Source organism: Chrysemys picta, chromosome 6 (genome assembly GCF_011386835.1).
Source record: "Chrysemys picta bellii isolate R12L10 chromosome 6, ASM1138683v2, whole genome shotgun sequence".
Lineage (NCBI taxonomy): Eukaryota > Metazoa > Chordata > Testudines > Emydidae > Chrysemys > Chrysemys picta.
This window is the reverse complement of record NC_088796.1, coordinates 60265510-60285660: the sequence shown is the minus strand read 5'-3', so window position 1 is coordinate 60285660 and position 20151 is coordinate 60265510. Positions and strand designations below refer to the sequence as shown.

Sequence of the window (20151 nt, the reverse complement as noted above, 5' to 3'; positions counted from 1 at the left end):
TTTTTGAAAAAAATTCTTGTCATGTAGTTCCTAAGAACCTCTAAACTTAATAACCCTGTACAGTAACTCCTCACTTAACGTTGTAGTTATGTTCCTGAAAAATGCAACTTTAAGCAAAACGATGTTAAGCGAATCCAATTTCCCCATAAGAATTAATGTAAATAGGGGGGGTTAGGTTCCAGGGAAGTTATTTTCACCAGACAAAAACTCTCTCTCTTGCGCTCTCTCTCAAGTTTTAAACAATTTAATACTGTACACAGCAATGATGATTGTGAAGCTTGGTTGAGGCGATGGAGTCAGAGAATGGAAGAGGGTGGGATATTTCCCAGGGAATGCCTTACCACTAAATGATGAACTAGCACTCGGCTGAGCCCTCAAGGGTTAACACATTGTTGTTGATGCTGCCTCACACTCTACAAGGCAGCACAAATGGAGGGAGGGGAGACAGCATGGCAGACAGACGGAGACACACACCCTGTGTGTGTGTGTGTGTGTGTGTGTGAGAGAGAGAGAGAGAGATGTGCATTGCTTCTTTAAGCTGAACTGCCGGCTGTTGCACAGGGAACTTAGGGGAGCTGCCGGTCCACCCTGGTTCCAAGCCCCCACCCAGGGCCAGCTCTAGGCACCAGCAAAACAATCTGGTGCTTGGGGCGGCGCATTTCTAGGGACGGCATTCTGGCGGCGGCCATGCCACCCCTAAAAATGTTCCCCGGCCCCCCTAGCTCACCTCTGCTGCTGCCGCTCGTGCGCCACGCAAAACAGCTGATTCGCACGCCATTGCTCGCCCTCCCTCCCAGGCTCTCAAACCTGGGAGGGAGGGGGAGGGGGAGATCCCGAGCGGCCACGGTGCGTGAAACAGCTGATTCGCGCGCCGCTGCTCACCCTCCCTCCCAAGTTTGAGAGCCTGGGAGGGAGGGAGGGGGAGACCCCGAGTGGCTGCGGCGCACGCGCTGCTTCTCCCCCTCCCTCCCTCCTAGGCTTGAGAGCCTGGGGGGAGGAGGCAGGGCTGGGGATTTGGGGAAGGGGCAGAGCTGAGGTGGGGCCGGGAGTGGGGTAAGAAAAAAACGGTGGAGGGGGTGGCCAAAATTGTTTTTGCTTGGGGCAGCAAAAATCCTAGAGCCGGCCCTGGCTCCACCTAGCTCCAACAGGCTGCTCTTTCTGCAAGCAGTGGACAAAGCAGGCAGTTGCCAAACAACATTATAAGGGAGCATTGCACAACTTTAAACGAGCATGTTCTCTAATTGATCAGCAACGTAACAACATTAACCGGGACAACTTTAAGTGAGGAGTTACTGTATTTGGAGAGCAGATAGCGTTGTAGTAAACCAGACTTCTACATAGATGGCTCATAAAATGTTTTGCAAACATAGATTCTCAAACTGTGCCTATTGCTATGGAACTCGTAAGTGACCATACAAAATGGAACTATTAATAGCATGCTGGCAAAAGCTGTGTCCTTACTCAGGGTTGAACTTGTCCTCAGAGGCTTAACTTTTTAGGTGTCAGTCACTTTCTGGTTGTTAAATACTTAGACAAAAAATATACCTCATATATTGCCAAACAGTTTATATTGGTGTGTCTTGGTATTTCAAATGAAGGCAAGGTATTTGTATTATTTAACTCTCGTACCCCATTGCATGCTGTGGGTGTTTGGTCCTTCTGTACTGTCATATTGTTTTGATATTTCTGGCATGCAGGCATTTTTATGCTGCAGCCTTTTAACCCTTAGTTTAAATGCAGTATCTAGCCTGGACAGGACAGAACTAAGGTGTTTTAGGGTAGCAATACTCTGTTTCTGCAAAATATACTTGAATTTATTTTTGCTGTGGGTGTTATTGAGAGATCAGTTATGATTAAGTGTAGTCCACTAGTTAAAGGATGGAACAGAGTTAGAAGATCTGGGTTCTAGATTCAGCCTGACTGCAGGTGTCAGAGACCTTGGATAAATCACTTTTTTCTCTGTGCTTCTCTTGTTCATCTATAAAACTGAGATAATATCCACTTTAATAAAGCACTGGGAGACTTGCAGATGAAAACCACTATTTAAAATAAAGTATCAGTGATTGCAGCAAAAATATAAAATAGCACTATGAGAAAGGCAGTAGAAGAGCATTCTAAAAATGATTGGGTGGTGCTTTCATTTGCTGTTTCAGGATGGGTGAAACTACTGAGGCCATTAACATATTCGGGACGGGGAAATAAAAATACATACCTGTTTCTTGCCAACTTTGGCTACTGTTTCTCATGGTAACAGTGAAATAGTATAAATTGTGTGGTTCTGTCTTCTCATCTGCTCCAACACACACATTGAATCTGGAAGTAATTCAGCTGTGTGGTACAGAGCTGTGCCTGGCACTTCTGGTCAGAGGCACTGCTTTGTACTGAAACATAAGCAATATATGATTGTTAAGCAAACTGACATGAGTCAGATTAGTATTTCAAAAGAACTCCAGTATTCTCTGAGGATAATTTAGAACCCAGGCTCCCTATAGTAGAAACTAGATTTTTCCTTGCCACTTTTTGAGGTTTAGGATTTCTGATAAGCACACTGTTCCACGTTGGTTGGAACTGCTTGAATAAAACAGACTATATGGAGGCAGCAACTGTTTACTAACTGAATGTATCTGCACTGCACAAATATCTAGAGTATTGACTAACCTGCCATGTTCCAGCATGGACTGTGATACTTCCCCAGACAATGTCTTATGTGGTTCCAAAGTCTTGGTCAGATCTGAAGGGGAGCTTCTCAGGATGACAATTTTTTTTAAAGCTATCTAGATTTATTTTTTAAGCATGAAACAAAGCACATGTAGCCGTCATGATCTTCATCTTATCTAAAATAAACTAGCAAGCATAAGAGACTAGTTTTTAATCATTTTATTTTAGACATACCTTAGAATTGGACTAAATGGAAACTAATGGTCTTTTTTTATTGCAGAAACGGCTGTTGGATTCAGATTTTATTGATCCTTTAATGAATAAAAAACCAAGAATATCTCACCTTACCAATAGAGTTCAACCAACATTAAATGGTCACTTGACTGCTTCCAACGAGAGAGCTGCTGCTGCACCACCACTTCCCCCTGCAGTCGCTGCCACCCCAGCTCCTCCAACGCTTCCTTCAACTCGCCTTCCTGTTTCAAATCCTCTTCAGCCTGTAAACTCTAACTCCAATTCCCCTAGCACTCCTGAAGGCCGGGGGACTCAAGACCTGCCTGTTGATAGTTTTAGTCAGAATGGCAACAGCATCTTTGAGGACCAGCAAGAAAAATATACCTCTAGGACTCCTTTGGAAATGCCAGCACCCACTGCAGTTGAGTTAGCGTGTCCAAAGTCAACAGATGAGATACATTCAGTGTTGCACAAAAAATCCAAAAAGAAGTCAAAAAAACATAAGGAGAAGGACCAAATCAAAAAACATAACATGGAGAGTATTGAAGAAAAGGAGAAAGACCTTAAGAAAGAAGAAATTGTCAAGCTGAAAAATTCCAGTTTGGATTCAAGTGAAGGTATTTAAAGTGCTGCTTTTTTAAATTACTTTATGGATAAGTGAGACTGATCTGGTGGGTAAAACAATGGACCAGAAATAAGACCTCAGTTCCACTCCTATCTGTTACTGACTTACTAAACTTTGAACAAGTTACTTAACCTCTCTCTGCTGCCTCCTTCCATAGCTGTAAAATGGGAATAATGATAGTTACCTGCCTTTACATATAGCAATTTTCACCTGAACCAAAGTGCAAATTATTACCTTACCAAGGTTTAAGGCTATATAAAAACAAAGAGGAGGAATGACACATGTACACAAGTACAGCTATATTGGCACTCCAGACAAAATGTTCTTCAATTTTATTTTTGGTCAGATTGACTTCAGCTTTTGAATAACAGGAATAATTCATATTTTTAAAAAATTATAAACAATTCATTGTTGGAAGGGATTGTTGGATAATCAAAAGGACAGAACGAAAAAGAATACTACTTTGGTTTTGTTTTACAAACTACAAGGTGTTCATATACCACTTTGAGTGCAGGGCAGTTCAATTATTAACTGTGTTGGGTCAAATCAATTTATCAATGGGCATCAGTACTGTTGATGTTTACCGCATTCTTCAGAGAACTGACTGTGGCTTCATGGCTGTGAAATGACTTCTAAAGAAAAAGCAAACTAACTGAAATTTGACTGTCCATACAGTAAACATTGTTATTGAGAACATTGTACGGTGTGATTCATTTCACAGTGGCTGGGAGACCAACCCACAGAAAATTAATGAATTTTGCAAATTAACAAGTAAAAGTATACACCAGGGGTCGGCAACGTTTGGCACATGGCTCGCCAGGGTAAGCACCCTGGCAGGCCGGGCCAGTTTATTTACCTGTTGATGCGGCAGGTTCGGCCGATCGCAGCCCCCACTGGCCGCGGTTCGCCATCCCGGGCCAATGGGGGCGGCGAGAAGCGGCGCGGGTGAGGGATGTGCTGGCCGCGGCTTCCAGCCACCCCCATTGGCCCGGGACGGCGAACTGTGGCCAGTGGGGGCCGCGATCGGCCGAACCTGCCGCATCAGCCGGTAAATAAATTGGCCCGGCCCGCCAGGGTGCTTACCCTGGCGAGCCGCGTGCCAAACGTTGCTGACCCCTGGTATACACTAAAGGCAAGAGATAATGTTGCATAACATACACTTAACTGCAATTTATTTTTAATTATCGTACAGTAGCAATTGTAATTTTGTGTTTTTAAAAAAAAAATAAAAAATCTAGCATTGTGAATCTTCATTCCAGAGTATTCCAGATCTCTGAGAGTTGGGAAGAGACTATCAGTTTTCTCTTTACAAAAAAGCTTGCAGTTTACTCAGATGGTACTAAAGTCTCAATTTGGAAAATTCTCTCCTTCCTCTTTCCTGCTCCAGAAATTATTCTTACAACTACTTTAAGCAGTAGTGGAGAAGATATAAAAATCTTAAAATCCTGCTTGCAAAACCAAATAAAAGCTTACCTAATACATTTGCTTTCCTAATGCTTAAAAAAAAAAGGGGGGGGGGAGAGGGGTTGTGGAATGTAGTTGTTAATTCAAAATCCATAAGATATCAGTTGGAGCTACAAAGTTTTTTAATATTGACATTTAATAAACAAATATCAAGTGTGAGTAAGAGCAATTCCTTTAATCTTGCATTGCACATTTTAAATAGGTTTTGTTAAATCAGAAATCAGATTCAGCCCTCACCTAGTCTAAAACTGTTGTTTCATCTCTGGAAACAGAGCTGATTGTATAGATTGGACTCTCTTTGAGGGCATCCCTGCTCTTGTAGACTGAAAATCTTTGTGCTCCGTACACCAGTATATGATAGCATTCAGGATACTGTCGGTCAGTTACAGAATTCTAAATGTCTAGTAAAATTCTATATTGTGTCTTAAATTGATATTTATATTGGCTGGGAACGGCGAACCGTAGCTACAGGGAGTTGAGGGGCTCCATGCCTGCAGACGCTCCAGGTAAACAAAACTACAATGTATTAGATCAGAGATCGGCAACCTTTGGCACACAGCCCGCCAGGGTAAGCATCTTGGCGGGCCGGGCCGGTTTGTTTACCTGCTGCGTCCGCAAGTTCGGTCGGTCACGGCTTCCACTAGCTGCGGTTCGCTGCTCCAGGCCAATGGGGGTGGCAGGAAGTGGTAGCCAGCACATCCCTCGACCCGCGCTGCTTCCCACCACCCCCGTTGGTCTGGAGCGGTGAACCGCGGCCAGTGGGAGCCACAATCAGCCGAACCTGCGGACACGGCTGGTAAACAAACCGGCCCGGACCCTGGCGGACCGCGTGCCAAAGGTTTTTGATCCCTATATTAGATATTCAATTCAATGATTCCATAGAGTTTAAAATCATCAAATTTTGGTGTAGACCCATTTATAAGCTGACCCCCGCTCTTTGTGTCTTTTTTTTTTTTTTTTTACCAAAATTATTCGGCTTATGAACGAGTATATACGGAACTTGCTTTTGTTTGTGTTAAACCTGCTGCCTGTTAATTTCATCTGGTGACCCCTGGTTCTTGCCTTATGTGAAGGGGTAAATAACACTTCCTTATTCACTCTCTCCACACCATTCATGCTTTTATAGACCTCTCTTATCTTTTAATTTTCTTTTCTAAGCTGAACAGTCCACATCTTTTTAATCTCTCCTCGTATGGAAGCTGTTCCATCCCCCTAATTTTTGTTGCCCTTCCCTGTGCCTTTTCCAATTCTAATATATCATTTTTTACATGGGGCGAGCAGAACTGCATGCAGAATGCATGGGGTGGGTCTACTATGGTTCTATATAGTGGCATTATGATATTTACTGTTGTCTTATCTATCCCTTTCCTAATGGTTCCTAACATTCTGTTAGGAATATGAGAAGAATTTAAAACACAGGCTCTTCCTAAAGTAGAGGAAATAGTCCCATTTTTATTGCTTGCAAACAGATGGATTATTTGGGGATTACATTACTTTCATAACACCTTCCTGAAGAGCAACATATTGTCTTGCTTTTTTTACTTGTAAAAACCAATGTCACCATATTAATGAGGAAATCTTCTTCTGTTCAAAATTAAAGCCTGAATGCTAATTAGATTTGCATAAAATGCTATAAGGACTTCTTTTGTATAGAAAGTGTTAAAATTAAATTATAAACTTGGCTTACCCATAGTTGGGGGAGGGTTGGGTAGGGAAACTTGCACCGAGAAAAGCACTTTGGCTTTCCATCCTATTGTCCTTTAGTTTGGTCCTGTGAGAGTTGCATATTGATGTAAAACTTCTAGCTCCTATTGTGTGGCCACATCTGCCACCTCAGATTTAATTGTTGTGCAGATGCCACAATTTATCTTGATAATACAAGGTTGACCTTGGGTTAAGATTGCATTATTTTGTTGTACAGATTCTACAGTAGCTAGTGTGCTTTAAACTCCTGGTATTGCCTATTGTAGAGTTGGTCATATGGCCCCTATTGTAAATATTCAGTTGTGCGTTTTACTCATGATTACATGGTGAGACAAAAATAGACAGACACTTCAGATTTGGCTCACATTTGGTATATTAGAATCTTGTTATATGTCAACTTTTTATTTCCATATAGGTGTTAAAGAGACTTGCACTGACTCTACAGATCCTTCATCAACAAGTGAACTACCAGACTACTTTGTGTAAGTAAAATTATGCCTAAGATTGACATAATCCATGCAGTGCACTAACAGGCAGTTCAAAAATCAACTGTGAAAGGTCTTGCATAATTAGAAAATGGAGTTACCAAAATGTAACTTTTTAAAGGGCCCTGTCAATGCTGCTGGTTCTAAAAGTAGTGCCACACTATTTGAGCACAGGTGTGCTTATTGAACCTTCTCTGAGCTTGTGCATTTAGTTCTTGAGCAAGAGCCATTAAATATCTAGGAACACTTTTTAAAGCACTTCAGAAAAAAATAAAGTTCTTGAGCAGACAGGGTATTAAAATAAAGCAATAAAGTGGGTGGTAGACTTGCTCCCAGCTTAATGGTTAGATTGGACAGCAGGGATTGAAATCTTTGGTTTTGAATATTTTTTTTACTATTATATTAAATACTTTTTATGGAACGTATATAGTTAAATGATTCTCTGCATCAAAGAGTTTACAGCCAGGGTGGATTAAAAACTGAATTAATAATTTTTTAAAATTTAAATATATTTTTAAAAAATCTGCCTTAAATTATATTTGAAATTTACAATCTATTAAGTCCTATGCTTACTGTGATTAAGGTTATTTTGTCACAGGTATTTTTCGTAAAAGTCACGGACAGGTCGCAGGCAATAAACAAAATATCATGGAAGCCCATGCCCTGTGCTTGACTTTTACTAAAAATATCCTGGGGAAGGGGGTGGGCAGGGGATTAACAGTCGGAGTCTACTGGAGGCTGACTGCTGGCCGCTCCTGCAGCCCCAACACTCTTCCTGCAATGTTGACCCAGCCCTGGCTGAAGCCAAAGATGTCCTGGAGGTCCTTTGAAGTCACGGAATCCGTGACAGAATCAGATCCTTAATTATGATCTATTACAATAACTTTAGTAGTGTGAATTCATTATTTCATTTACTATTTGTGATATATAATTATTCTCACAGCAAAATGACTGTCAAGTATCATTGTTTTATCAACTACATTTAAATCAATGTTTCCTGCCTGCTAATTTAATTCATGATTTAAACTAGTCCACCCTGCGTAAAGCCAAAGAGCTCAGTCCTATGAATGCTCATGCACATGGGTAACCCTTTTCCCGTGGGCAGTATCATTGAAGTCAGTGAGGCAACTTTCAATGAGTAAAGTTACTCATGTGCACAAGTATTTGCAGGACGGAGCCCTAAACAGATGACTGATTAATAGGAAATTCACTAGCAAATTCACGACCATGAAAAACATGTCACGGACTCTGAAATCCTGTCTCCCCCTGTGAAATCTGGTCTCTTGTGTCCTTTTACCCTATACTATACAGATTTCACGTGGGGGGGAGAGACCAGTGTTTCTCAAATTGGGGGTCCTGGCCCAAAAGGGAGTTACAGGAGGATCACAAGGTTATTTTAGATGGGGGTTGTGGTATTGCCACCCTTACTTCAGCGCTGCTGTCAGAGTTGGGTGGCCGGAGAGCGGCGGCTGTTGGCTTGGTGCCCAGCTTTGAAGACCGCATCCCACCAACAGCAGCACAAAAATAAGGATGGCAATACTATACCTGCCACCCTTACTTCAGCACTGCTGCCTTCAGAGCTGGACAGCCAGAGAGTGGCGGCTGCTGACCTAAGGCCCAGCACTGCAGGCAGCAACACAGAAGTAAGAGTGGCAATACCATACCATTCCACCCTTACTTCTGCGCTGCTGTTGGCAGCCGCTCTCCAGCTGCCAGTAAGGGTAGCAGTACCACAACCCCCTCCCCTACAATAACCTTGCGCGCGCACACACACACACACCTCCTTTTGGGGTCAGGACCCCTACAATTACTATACCGTGATATTTCAGATTTCAGTGTCTGAAATCATGAAATATATGACTTTTAAAATCCTATGACCGTGAAATTGACCAAAATGGACCATGAATTTGGTAGGGCCCTACTGATGAAGCACTGATAGAAAAGATGAAAACATTTTTTTACTTAAACTTTTTCCCCTATAACATTTACTTTACTTGTACCCAGCTGTTAGCCCTTGCCTTTAACAGTTTAATTGTAATACGTATAAAATGGTCTACTAACTTTTTAACCTACCTGCAATGAAATTATGGCGAAGCCTCACTTTGTGACATCTAAACTGATTCCATTTATTCCTAAAGATTTCCACAAGACAAAATGTTCCTCCTCGCTCAGCATAGATGAAAATGTTGAAAGAACAATGGCAGGCGCTTGAGGACCGCTGCTCCACTAGGCTAACGTGCACCTTGGGAGTTGTATTGTCTTTCACGTAGCTGGGGGCCTTGTGTTGTAGAGTGGCTCAAGTTTGTCTGGTGTTTGGGCCAAGCAAGGAACTGGCCAGTCATGCCATACACCTTAGCATACTGCTTCCTGCTGAGTTTCCTCCTAATCTGAGGCCTAGTATTTCATGTTTTTTCTGTGATAAAGAACAATTTGTCACTCTGTAAGTGGAGTTTGGGGTTTTCTGCCCTGCTTTCAATATATCAGAGATTTGTTCTGAGCAAGATGTCTTCTTTCTCACCACCCGTGTTCGTATTCTGATATTACAGTGAAGTCATAACACAGTTTAGGACTAAACAATTTCCACAACAGGTTGTGATGTAATAAATGCAGGACTGACGTCCTTGCAAGATTAAGTAACAGGAGAAGGTGGGCTGTGACAAAACAAATCATGGCTTAAATATAGTTTTTGTATTGCTACAAATATGTAAGAAACTAAAACGTAACTGAGGGATTTCAGTGAATGTTTGAATACTTTCACCAACGTAAAAGTTCCTTTGTACAGTATGCTAAAGTTGAACTTGTCAACCGTTTGTCTCTTTAATGGTCTTTGTCACTATAACATTATATATAGTGTGTGTATACAGTTATATAGAAAAACTGTAACCTTGCTGCATTTCGGTTAAATAATATAGCTTTGGCTAACGTGTGTACAAAATATCTATACAAAACGCACATTAGCAATGATCATGAAATATGTGCTCCATATATCGAACTACAACTTTACATTCCCTGCTCCCTGTATGAACATTCTGGGCTTATCTGACATGAAAAGAACACCAATTTCAGTTAAATCATAGGAACACTTCTCTGTTTCTGTGATGTACAGTTTTAGCCCTGTAGGAGCCTGAAGCCCTCGTTGTTTTTTCTAAACTAAACTAAAGCAGCACTACCTTTCTTTAATAGGCAAATAGTTGGAAGTCAGCACTTATTTAGTGAAACACAGTACTCGATGTATTTCTAAAGGGGGAGATTTGTGACCTAGTGCATAGTTTATAGTTTCCAAACTTGCCTTGGGTTTAAAAATAAATACATAAAAAGACTCTTCAGAGACTATTGTAATGCTATGTCACAGATGTCATCCACTCAGAAACTGTGTTAAGCTACTAAAGCTTTGATGCATCCTGACCACAGGCTGAATTTGAAACTGCTGCAGAAAATATCCATTTTACCATAAAACTGCTCACCGGAGAGCTGCAAAAATCAGGGGACCTTGATTTAAAATTAAGGTTGACCTTTCTGAAGAGTACACAGAGCCTTGGTTATGACTACATAGTGAGAAGTAAAAATGTATCAGCAAACACATTTTTCCACTTGCATATGGCACCTAGAAACTAGAGTGGTGAGCCTATTAAAATGAATAAATAGGTGTGAAAAACTGCTAATAAATCTTAATTTTAGCTCCTTAACTCATTCCATAGGAGATTGTGAAATTTTTCTATATGCCAAAAATGTAAGATTTAGCTGTGTAACTCTTGTCTTGGCACAGCTGAATGTTGAACATTTTCGAGTATTTAAGAACTTGTCTCAGACTGAAACAACTATTGTAGCAGAGCCAATCTGTTGGCTACATACGTATTCCTAGAACATTTAAAAACCAATATTTACCAGAATTCCTTGAAACAGTTCTAAAAATCCTACATATAGCTTCTGCATTTGCTCAGTAGCTGTTTTTTACTGTTTTATTGGTGGCTTTACATTTTTCTTCAAAATGTAAAAATCAAATAATATCTTGCCCAGTTCCAGTTGTGCTACTAACAAAGCACTCTTTTGCTATTCTGTGAAGTTTTTTCTTTTATACCAAAAAATACAAAAAAGCCAACATGGATTTTCTTCAACTCATTCCTCAACTTAAAGAATGAAAATAAATTTGGCCCAGCTTTCAAACTCTTTTCTCTCTCAATTCCTTGCCCCCTGGACCAATTGATAATCCTGCCCCTCCTTCAGAGCTAATATGGCAGAGCAAGACAAGTACCATCATACCAATAGATGCATGTATGGGGCTAGGGTGAAGCCACAAAGCCACCACCCAAGCGTGGTGATGATAAAGCTAACTTACAACTTGACATGTTGGGTGCAAATAACATTGTTACAGCTGGAAAGAGATATTCCACTTCATGTAGGAATTTTGCTTTTTTTTTCATATTTGTTTCTGTTCTGATTCAGAATGTAAATTGGAAATTTCCTGCAAAAGGGGATGGAGCAGTCCACTTGGCAGACCCTGGAAGCCCTGCGGTCAAGGAACCAGAGCTGCAAGCTGGCAGGAAACCAGGCAGTGTCATCAGAAACCAGCCTGGTTTCCAAAATTGAATGATCTACACAAAGCAATTTGATTTTGACAAATTGGCAAATTCTATTAAAAAGCTGTGTGGTTGGCATTTTTCTGACCAGCTGTAATTATTACATTAAAGCAATGAGAACACATGCATGGAGTTAGCATAGAAATATTGTCCAGCTTAATGACACTCCTACACTGATCAGAGTTGATAAGACCCACGTGACTTCATTTTGCTTTTGCATAGATCTAGGAGCAATAAAATAAAACAGGTCTATATTCCACTCTAGTGTATTCTCCTCTTCATGTGGGCTCCTTCTGCTGTACAATAATGGTAGTACTTTGCTTGAGCACTCGATTCAGTGATTACTGCAAAATAAGAATTTGCTTCTATCTTATTTACCCATATGAAATACCTGCTTGTAAATCACCATAGTTGCAGTGGATCAATCTATTGTGCCAATTAAATTCAATAGAACCTAACAATAAATGTTTATCTTTAAATAGACTATACTAACTCCAGCTATGTGTAGTATAACATACTGCTTCTAGCAAAACAACCTAGGATTGTACAAAAATACGTTACAAAAGGAGATGAATAAACATGGATTGAGGTGTATTACTAAACAGAGCAAGCCTATTCAATTTAAAGAAAAAGTAGTCTGTGGAGGATGTTTTATGTGGAATACCAGCTGATGTAGATAGGCAAAAGTATAGACAAAGTTCAAAACTCTTGCCTTATTCTTTGTTGGATTACAGTTGGTCTTGATTTTGTGTATTGCCTACAATATGAATTTTAATGTAGAAAGATGCTATTCTCATCTTATTCAAAATTACCATTTCATCAGCATTTCCTGAAAAGTTGAAGGGTACAAACTATGTCTATTGGTCATCTTCTATAAGAACATTAAGCAGCAGCTTTTAGAACAACATTGTTAGTTGCATTTGAAAACTACTCCCTACATCGCTCTTAATTTGGACCAGATTGCATCTGTAGTGGTTGAGAAAACAAATATGCATCTTTTCTGATTCGGTCTTGAACAGTGCTCATAGTCTGGAGTTTTTGGGCTATGACCAGTTGTGTGATTCATGTTCTCCTAGCCTTTTGATATCTACCAGAGACAAATCTGTCAATCCCCTTCAGGAGAAACTTGCAGATAAATTGCTTAAAAAGAGGAATGAGTGAGATAAGCTGGTGGCAGAGCAGTTCTTCTGATACTTTGGAGTCAAACTTCCTTGATCCCTGTCAGCCTGCTTGTTCTTTTTAGAGCCTGGGTGTAGAACAGACTACTTAAAAATCTGACCGCTGTCTCTAATGTCATTGATCACAAGATAAACATACCTATGGATCATGAACGGAATAGATGGAGGTGCTCCTGCTCCATTACTTTATCTGAGAGCATCCAGAGAGTGTACTACTGGGCAGTGTCTCATCTGCCCTAAATGCTGCTGTTGTACCCTTCTGCTCAATGTATGTAGGGCACTTGGGATTGTAGTGCCTCTGGCAACACAGACATAGTAGTTGATGGGCTTTCCGAGTGTCTGGTCAGAATAAAGGTTTGGATGAGGCTAAAGTCAGACATGACCAAAGGTAACAGTGTATTTGGGAATCCTGGAAAAAAGACAGATTATATCTACTCTTTTGATTGTTTGCCTACTTTTAATCACACACACAGGTTGGCAACTTGTCCTTGCTAGGTCCTCAGCTGCTTTTGAGGATCTGGTAGCATCAGTGGCCAGAAGCATTTTTTGTCCCTGGGAAGGTTGTGATAGTCCCTTTCAGCTGCAGACCTCATCACAGCTTGTTTTATGTTGCCTATAATGTACTGCAGATTCTTTAGATGAGTTTGACCCTTACTTAATACAGCACAATCATTAGGATAAAATATTAATTTAACTTCCTATTCAAGAGCGACACATCTGCTAAATCTTGAAAAAAATTCTTATATCGATTCAAACCCTCCCAAATGCCAGCAAAAAAATGGTCTGCTTAAACAGCGTTCCCAGAAGCTAAATGCACTTTACTCTAGCAGGTCAATACAGGAAACAAATTCTGAAATTAAGGGGCCATCATAGGAAATGAGTTGCTAGCAGCTCCACTCTTATTTAAACAGAGGTATTGGTTCTGTTTAATTTGAATGCATGTTAACTATTCTGCGTATGCACCTACAGTTGTAGATAGTTTAATGACTTCTGAATAAATACCATATAGAGCAAAATACTTATACATGTATAGACTGAAATTTGCCACTGAAATATTGTAGGTTCTGTTAAAGACCATTTGTAATACACTGACTCTAAAAACCATTTCAAACAAAGTGTACAGTTTAATGTACTTCTGTCCTGTTGTGATAGACAAATATTTTAAATTAGTCAGTACTTGCAATGAACTGTAACAGTTTTATACCAAGGGCATTTCATGGAAGATAAGTGTAACTTTGCTCTTTCCATTAGAAAATATATAGCTATTGTTTCATATGAGCAACGCCAGAGTTACAAGGATGACTTCAATGCAGAGTATGATGAATACAGAAGCTTACATGCCAGGATGGAAAATGTCACTAGAAGATTTATGAAACTTGATGCTCAACGTAAGCTCCTTTCTCCAGGATCTAAGGAGTATCAGGTAAAGAGGAATAGAAGGCATTTTGTTAGCTAGTTTTACCTTTTACTTTGTTTTTACATCTCTCTTCTTCCTCTCCCCAAATGTTTAAGCTTATAGCCAAATACTCCAAACTTTCTAAAAACTAATATATAAGATAAAAATCAGACTTCACAGAAAATCCTTAGATGAATGTATAATTTGGTAGAGGAAAACACTTAATTTGGCAGAAGCACTTTTGTCTCAGGTACTTACTTGGATCCCATCACCAAATTATCTGAGAGCCCCACCATCTAATGTATTTATCCCCTTAGCACCCCTGCAAGGTAGGGAGGTACTATTATCCTCATTTTACAAATGAGGAGCTAAGGCATGGGAAGGCTCTGACTCGCCCCATTTCATAGGAAGTATGTTGCAGAGCAGAGAAATGAACCCAGGTCTCCCAAGGTCTAGGCTAATCACTGAAACAAATTGCAGGGTGCCAGATCATCTAACAAACTGTTGACCTGAAGTATATTCTTCTAGGATAGTGTAGTATGTGGCAGTGTAGGTTTCTGCAAGATGAGAAGTTTAGTGCTGTTTGTAGCTCACACTCTTGTGCAGGATTAGAATATATGAGTGGGAGGAAATAAATAAATTAATGAATAGTCTCTGGAACAGCAACTCTTAATTTTTTTCCCCATAACCTGCGTCCCCAACGGGGCATGTTATGGGCAGCAGATGGGCCAGGAAACTGTATTCCTAAACTGTAGATATAGTCCTGTTGTGCAGAGGAATTTGTTCCTCTATAATCTTTACTCCAACCATAGCAGCCCCATAGGACCAATAACCTATGCTGCTATTGGTTACTGGCCTCAGTTTCTCTGACCTCTGTTGCCCGCTGTTCTTTCAGGAAGGTTAATACTGTCTCAGGCAATATTAACTCCGCAACTTTTCTTACAGATTTTCCAGGTTTTGGGAGGGTGGGAGAAGATCCCTCCCCTTAGAAGTAAGCAAGGCCTTACGTTAAGTAGCACGTGGCTGCACAATATTTTCAGGGGGCATTGAGAAAGTGGCTATACAAGAGGATCTTCAACATAGCCACTTCCCCTCCATGGCCTTATCGCAGCTTTGTCTGCAAACTTGCTCTTCTCCACAGCAGGAGGGTGACCAGAGAATAAAGGTTTGTCTTTGCAAACATTTATTTCTTGACAAGCTGGGATGTGAATCTATTTGCTGCAGACTAACTATCCATGTGGACTAAAAGTGCATTAATGAACTGTTAATGGACATCAGCAGGACCTACACGGGCAGTTAATCCACGGCAGGTTAGTGCGGGGTAGATTCATACTCCAGCTTGCCATGAACTAAATGTTTGTGTAGACAAGGCTTAAGTGTCTGTGTGGTAAAACTGAAAATCTTCATCCCACTCTTCTAGCCCTTTTTAATATTCAATTGCACTTTACAACAGTGAAATGGTCTTCAGGTGGTCTTTATTTCAATTTTCTTACTTGCAGGTAGTTCATGAGGAAGTCCTACAGGAATATCGGAAGATCAAACAGGTGTGTACAACTGGGAGGTGGGAAGTATGGATATGTTAAACACTTTCATAATCATTCTACGTGCAGGGTCTGGATGCCCTTTTTAGTGACGGGCATTCAGATTAAAATATTGCAAAGATGTTTCTGCACCCTGACTCGTTTCTCTTTCTTTGCAGTCTAGTCCCAACTATCAAGAGGAAAAGTACAGATGTGAATATCTTCATAACAAACTGGCTCATATTAAAAGACTAATAGGTGAATTTGACCAACGACAAGCAGAGTCATGGCACTAGAGCTCTGCTTGGACCAGATGATGTGAATAAACTTAAGCTTATTTATTTAAAATTCCAAATGAGTTGCTCTAAGATTCTAAAAAAATTAAACTTTTGCATTACAAAAGTTTCAGTATTAGCAGACTTGAGTTACTACTTTTGTTGTTGAGGTTGCTTCTCTGCATATTTGAAGCTGCTTTTTTTTCTGGTCCCTTCTTTTCTTTAAGACTTATGTTTGTCCATGGAAATCATTTTACCAGTAGATACTGGGGACTCAGTGTCTCTACTTTAAAGTTCTGCACACTTAAAAATAAATAAAAATAAATAATGTAGCAAGTTGAAATGCTTTTGGATAAATATAAGCCTGTTTTCTGACCTTTCTTGTTAATGCAAACTCTTTGCCTTAAATGGTAGAAGGTTTAAAATTTGCACAAAATTTTTTAAAAAAGTGAAAACATTGTTTTGGAGGGTTAAAAAGAGGTGTTTGTATATATGAAAGCTATATACAGCCTCTTTATCGACAACAGTAACTTACCCCTGCAACTTAAACCCCCATTGCAATGGTTGCCTTAAGGTGTTTGCTTGTGTGTGCTTAGTGTAGTTAAATTATTAGCTACACTGCTTCCCATTTTATTAAAACAACGGGAAGCATTCTGTGGCCTACCAGCGTCTGAAAGCGTGTGCTTGTACTGTATGTGTGCAAGGTTGTGTGGGTGTGAGCATGATGGGGGGAGAAAAAAAGCTGCTACTCTAAGTAGGCCAAACGCTCAGGTTAAAACAACTGACGAGTGTTGCTGTAGGTTTTTTCCTATAAAATTGCTACTTCTATTGTGGAAGATGAAAGCATTTCCATTTCAACAGTTTGTCAGCTTTATTAATGTTGGGGGAAATTGATACTTTACAAAAATTAAACAGATCTATAGTTTTGGGGCAAAATTATAAAATTAAACATGTAGGTGACCTATTTATATACTGCTATAAAGTATTTTTTTGAAGAGAGATATGCCAAGAAGCTATTGCCTACATGAAATGTATATTTAAAGAGTTTTCTCCTGGGTGCCAGGAATATAACACAGAACAGATATATTTAACTATAAAATACTGTGATCATCAAACAGCACAAACTTTCATTTCATGCAGTTTATTGGTTTAATTTGATTTAAACCATCACTTTATCATGTGGGAACATAAATTATTTGGTCAAAAAAATTAACATTTTGAATTAATTTTTGTTTACTTGTCTTACTGTATTTGTCTTTTCAAAGTGCTGCCAATTGAAAAGGGAAGCATTATGTTTACAAATCTGGTTTTGGAATGTTTGCCAAAATTTTGGTAGTATCTTTAATAAACTTTATCTCCAGCATCAAAACAATTGTTGTGTATCACTGTAAACCAGAAAATGTTTTATAGAATTGCCAGAAAGTATGCAGTAAAATAACTGGAACAGTGGAGTTCACCTTTAGTGTCAGTTCTTCTGATTCATTAACTAGAAAGATTCAATAGCTTGGAAGACAAGTCCCTCTTAATCAGACCTTTGTTACAGTTACACTACAGATATGTACAGATTTCACTACTTTAGTATATAGTTGAAGTCTCTAACACAATATGTTGAGATTTCAGGTGCTTTTACCTGATTAATTGTAATTGGTACAATCACCATGTTAAGTTTTGAATTACTTGAATGTTTATTAAAAGTGTAAGAGGATGCAAAGGAAATTGCATGCCTCCCATTGAAATAAATGTCTTTTAGGGCTGAATTAGATTCCAGAAATGTTATGAAAGTAATGTGTAAACACAATGCCTTGTCACTTGACTTCAGCTTTGGTATAAAAACTTTAGATGTTGGTCCATCAGCAAAAATGAAATCACAATGGCTGTATTGTTCAAGCTGAACAAATAATGTATGGTTCTAAAAATGGGCTATTTTAGGTAATAAAAGTTCTTGTATCTAAAATGTAACTGCAGGGCAAAGCTGCTACTACTACTGTTGTTACTCTAGAGCAGTGATAGTATGTGTAGTAATTATCTCAGTGCCTACTTTGTTTGTAATACCATCACTTTCTAAATTAGCCTACTGCAATTAAAGCATTCATATTGTCTCTTTGTGCAAAAGGAGTCCCCTGTGCTGGCACACATCTTCTGGTTTACAGGTATCTATTGCAGCTGGAGGTTAATCTTTCATAAAGGTCCAGCATTGCTTATCATTAGACCTGACAAACTACTGTAAAACCCTTAATTTAAATTTTGTTCTTTGCAGTGAGCATTTCTCAAGCCTTGCAAAATATACCCAATAGCCTAGGTATGGCAAAATTCAACATATCTGCTGTTTCCCTGGAGTCTACATTCCTGTTGAACAAATGTCAGAGCCTATTGAAGTAAGGCCTCTATTAGTATTGCCCTTCCTGCAAAATTTGCCCACTCACTCAAACAGATTCAACTTTTTGCAAATGGTGGCAAAACTTGGCTTGAGTTACGCTACTGTTAAGTCTGTTAAAACCCTATGTAGGTTTTAGAGAAACGGTGAAGGGGAGCCAGTGTGTCTGGTTTTAGGGAACCCAATGAGTCTTGCATTTAAATAAACTGTGATGAAACATTTGAAACACCATTTTGATAATTTCTGTCAAAGGGAATAAAAAGCTGCCCACTGTTGGCAAAAAATTCATACACGAAGGGGATCGTTTTTCAGTGTTACAAGTTTGTTAGTCTGATGGGACGAATTGAGGGGAGGAGAGTTAGTGCATTTTTAAAATTGTAGAGGTTAAGTGGTTGTTCTGAAAACATAACAGTTGAAATAAGTTTTCTCTCTTTGCTGGCTACTTTAAATTTTTTTAAATTTGGTGTTAATTTTTCTAAGTATCCAGTTGATTTTGCAAGTTTTACAATAATTTCCCCTAAAAGTATTTAACTAAGATGCTATTGTAAAGCATATGCAGACAAGTGTTGGAGGCACGTTACTTAATGGGCCTTAAACAAAAATTGGATTGATTAAGCAGTTCAGATACTGTAACTTTTACTTTGCAATAATAGTAATACCACAGCCAGTCTCTTTCTGGCAATGTAAATGTGCATTCATTCCATTTAGGCTTGCTGTTTGCCTTTGCTACTTGGAAGACTCCTTACAGCTAATTGTTTTCATAAGTGTTACTAAATAATTTCTTCATGTGTACCTGATGGGAAGAGATATGGGTAGCAGTTTGGTAGCCTTTTCAGTTTTGGGGAAGTATATCATTGACATTACTAAAGGAAGATAGGGAATGTCAGACAGCACTGTGGTAATGTGAAAAAAAACAGGGCTGGAATCTCCCTTTCTGCCTTTTTTGAAGCGTTGTTTTAAAACAACTATTTTTCAATAATTCCACACAGACTATGTTAAGAGTCATAAAGTGAAATGCCCTGGGGCATTTTGTTAACTAATGAACACTTGAGCCATTGTTGCCCCTCTGTTCTACACCATTTAAGTTCAATAAAATGTAAACTTTGCAATTCTGACACTTGTTTTTTCTTTGATTATTTACGTCTTTACAATGAAACAATCAAACATGCTCAGTTCTATTGCCAGAATGATTTGCTCACTTTTATGGTGTAATCACATAGGCAGGCAGGCAGGAACGTTGATGGTGTCTTATGGTTAATGGGTATGCTTCAGAGGGCAATGCAGGAGATGGTATTCTGATGGCTCACTATATTAGTGGCTGCATTGGAGGCACACTCTAGCTGTGGAAGTACTACAAATGCAGCTGTCAAGTCCCCTGCTCTCATTCTCTACTTTAGAGGAATTTTCCATTCCTCCAACTCGGCACTTCATCCCCCTCTCCTTCTTTACATCCTTGGGAATTTCTCCTCTCCTCCCCCACTCTTTCCCACCTTAAAATCTCCCCCCTCCCTTTTCCCTCTCTTCCTTCATTTCTGGTGGTGGTAGAAATTGGGGAGCAGGGGTGTGGTGTTTGAAACTGAGCCTTTCTGTGGGGCTTGATAGTGCTGTTGTGTTGAAAAGGGATTAGGGAGTGGGGGCTGGCCCAGGCCTAAAAAGAAATT

The 20151-nt window shown here is 39.6% G+C and overlaps 1 protein-coding gene across 2 annotated transcripts in view; it reads left to right on the top strand.

Moving 5' to 3' along the window:
- Positions 1-19605, top strand: part of ELL2 (elongation factor for RNA polymerase II 2) — a 61901-nt gene extending 42296 nt beyond the window's left edge. The window contains exons 8-12 of one of the 2 annotated variants that reach the window (XR_010602240.1): positions 2939-3509; positions 7101-7167; positions 11614-14348; positions 15821-15865; positions 16021-19605. Coding sequence is in view for 1 of the 2 variants with exons in the window: in XM_005306883.4 (XP_005306940.1) it covers positions 2939-3509; positions 7101-7167; positions 14177-14348; positions 15821-15865; positions 16021-16137 (972 nt within the window). In the remaining variant the exon portion in view is untranslated. The remainder of the gene's footprint in view (positions 1-2938; positions 3510-7100; positions 7168-11613; positions 14349-15820; positions 15866-16020) is intronic. The other variant, XM_005306883.4, reaches the window with a different exon arrangement.
- Positions 19606-20151: the final 546 nt, after the last annotated feature.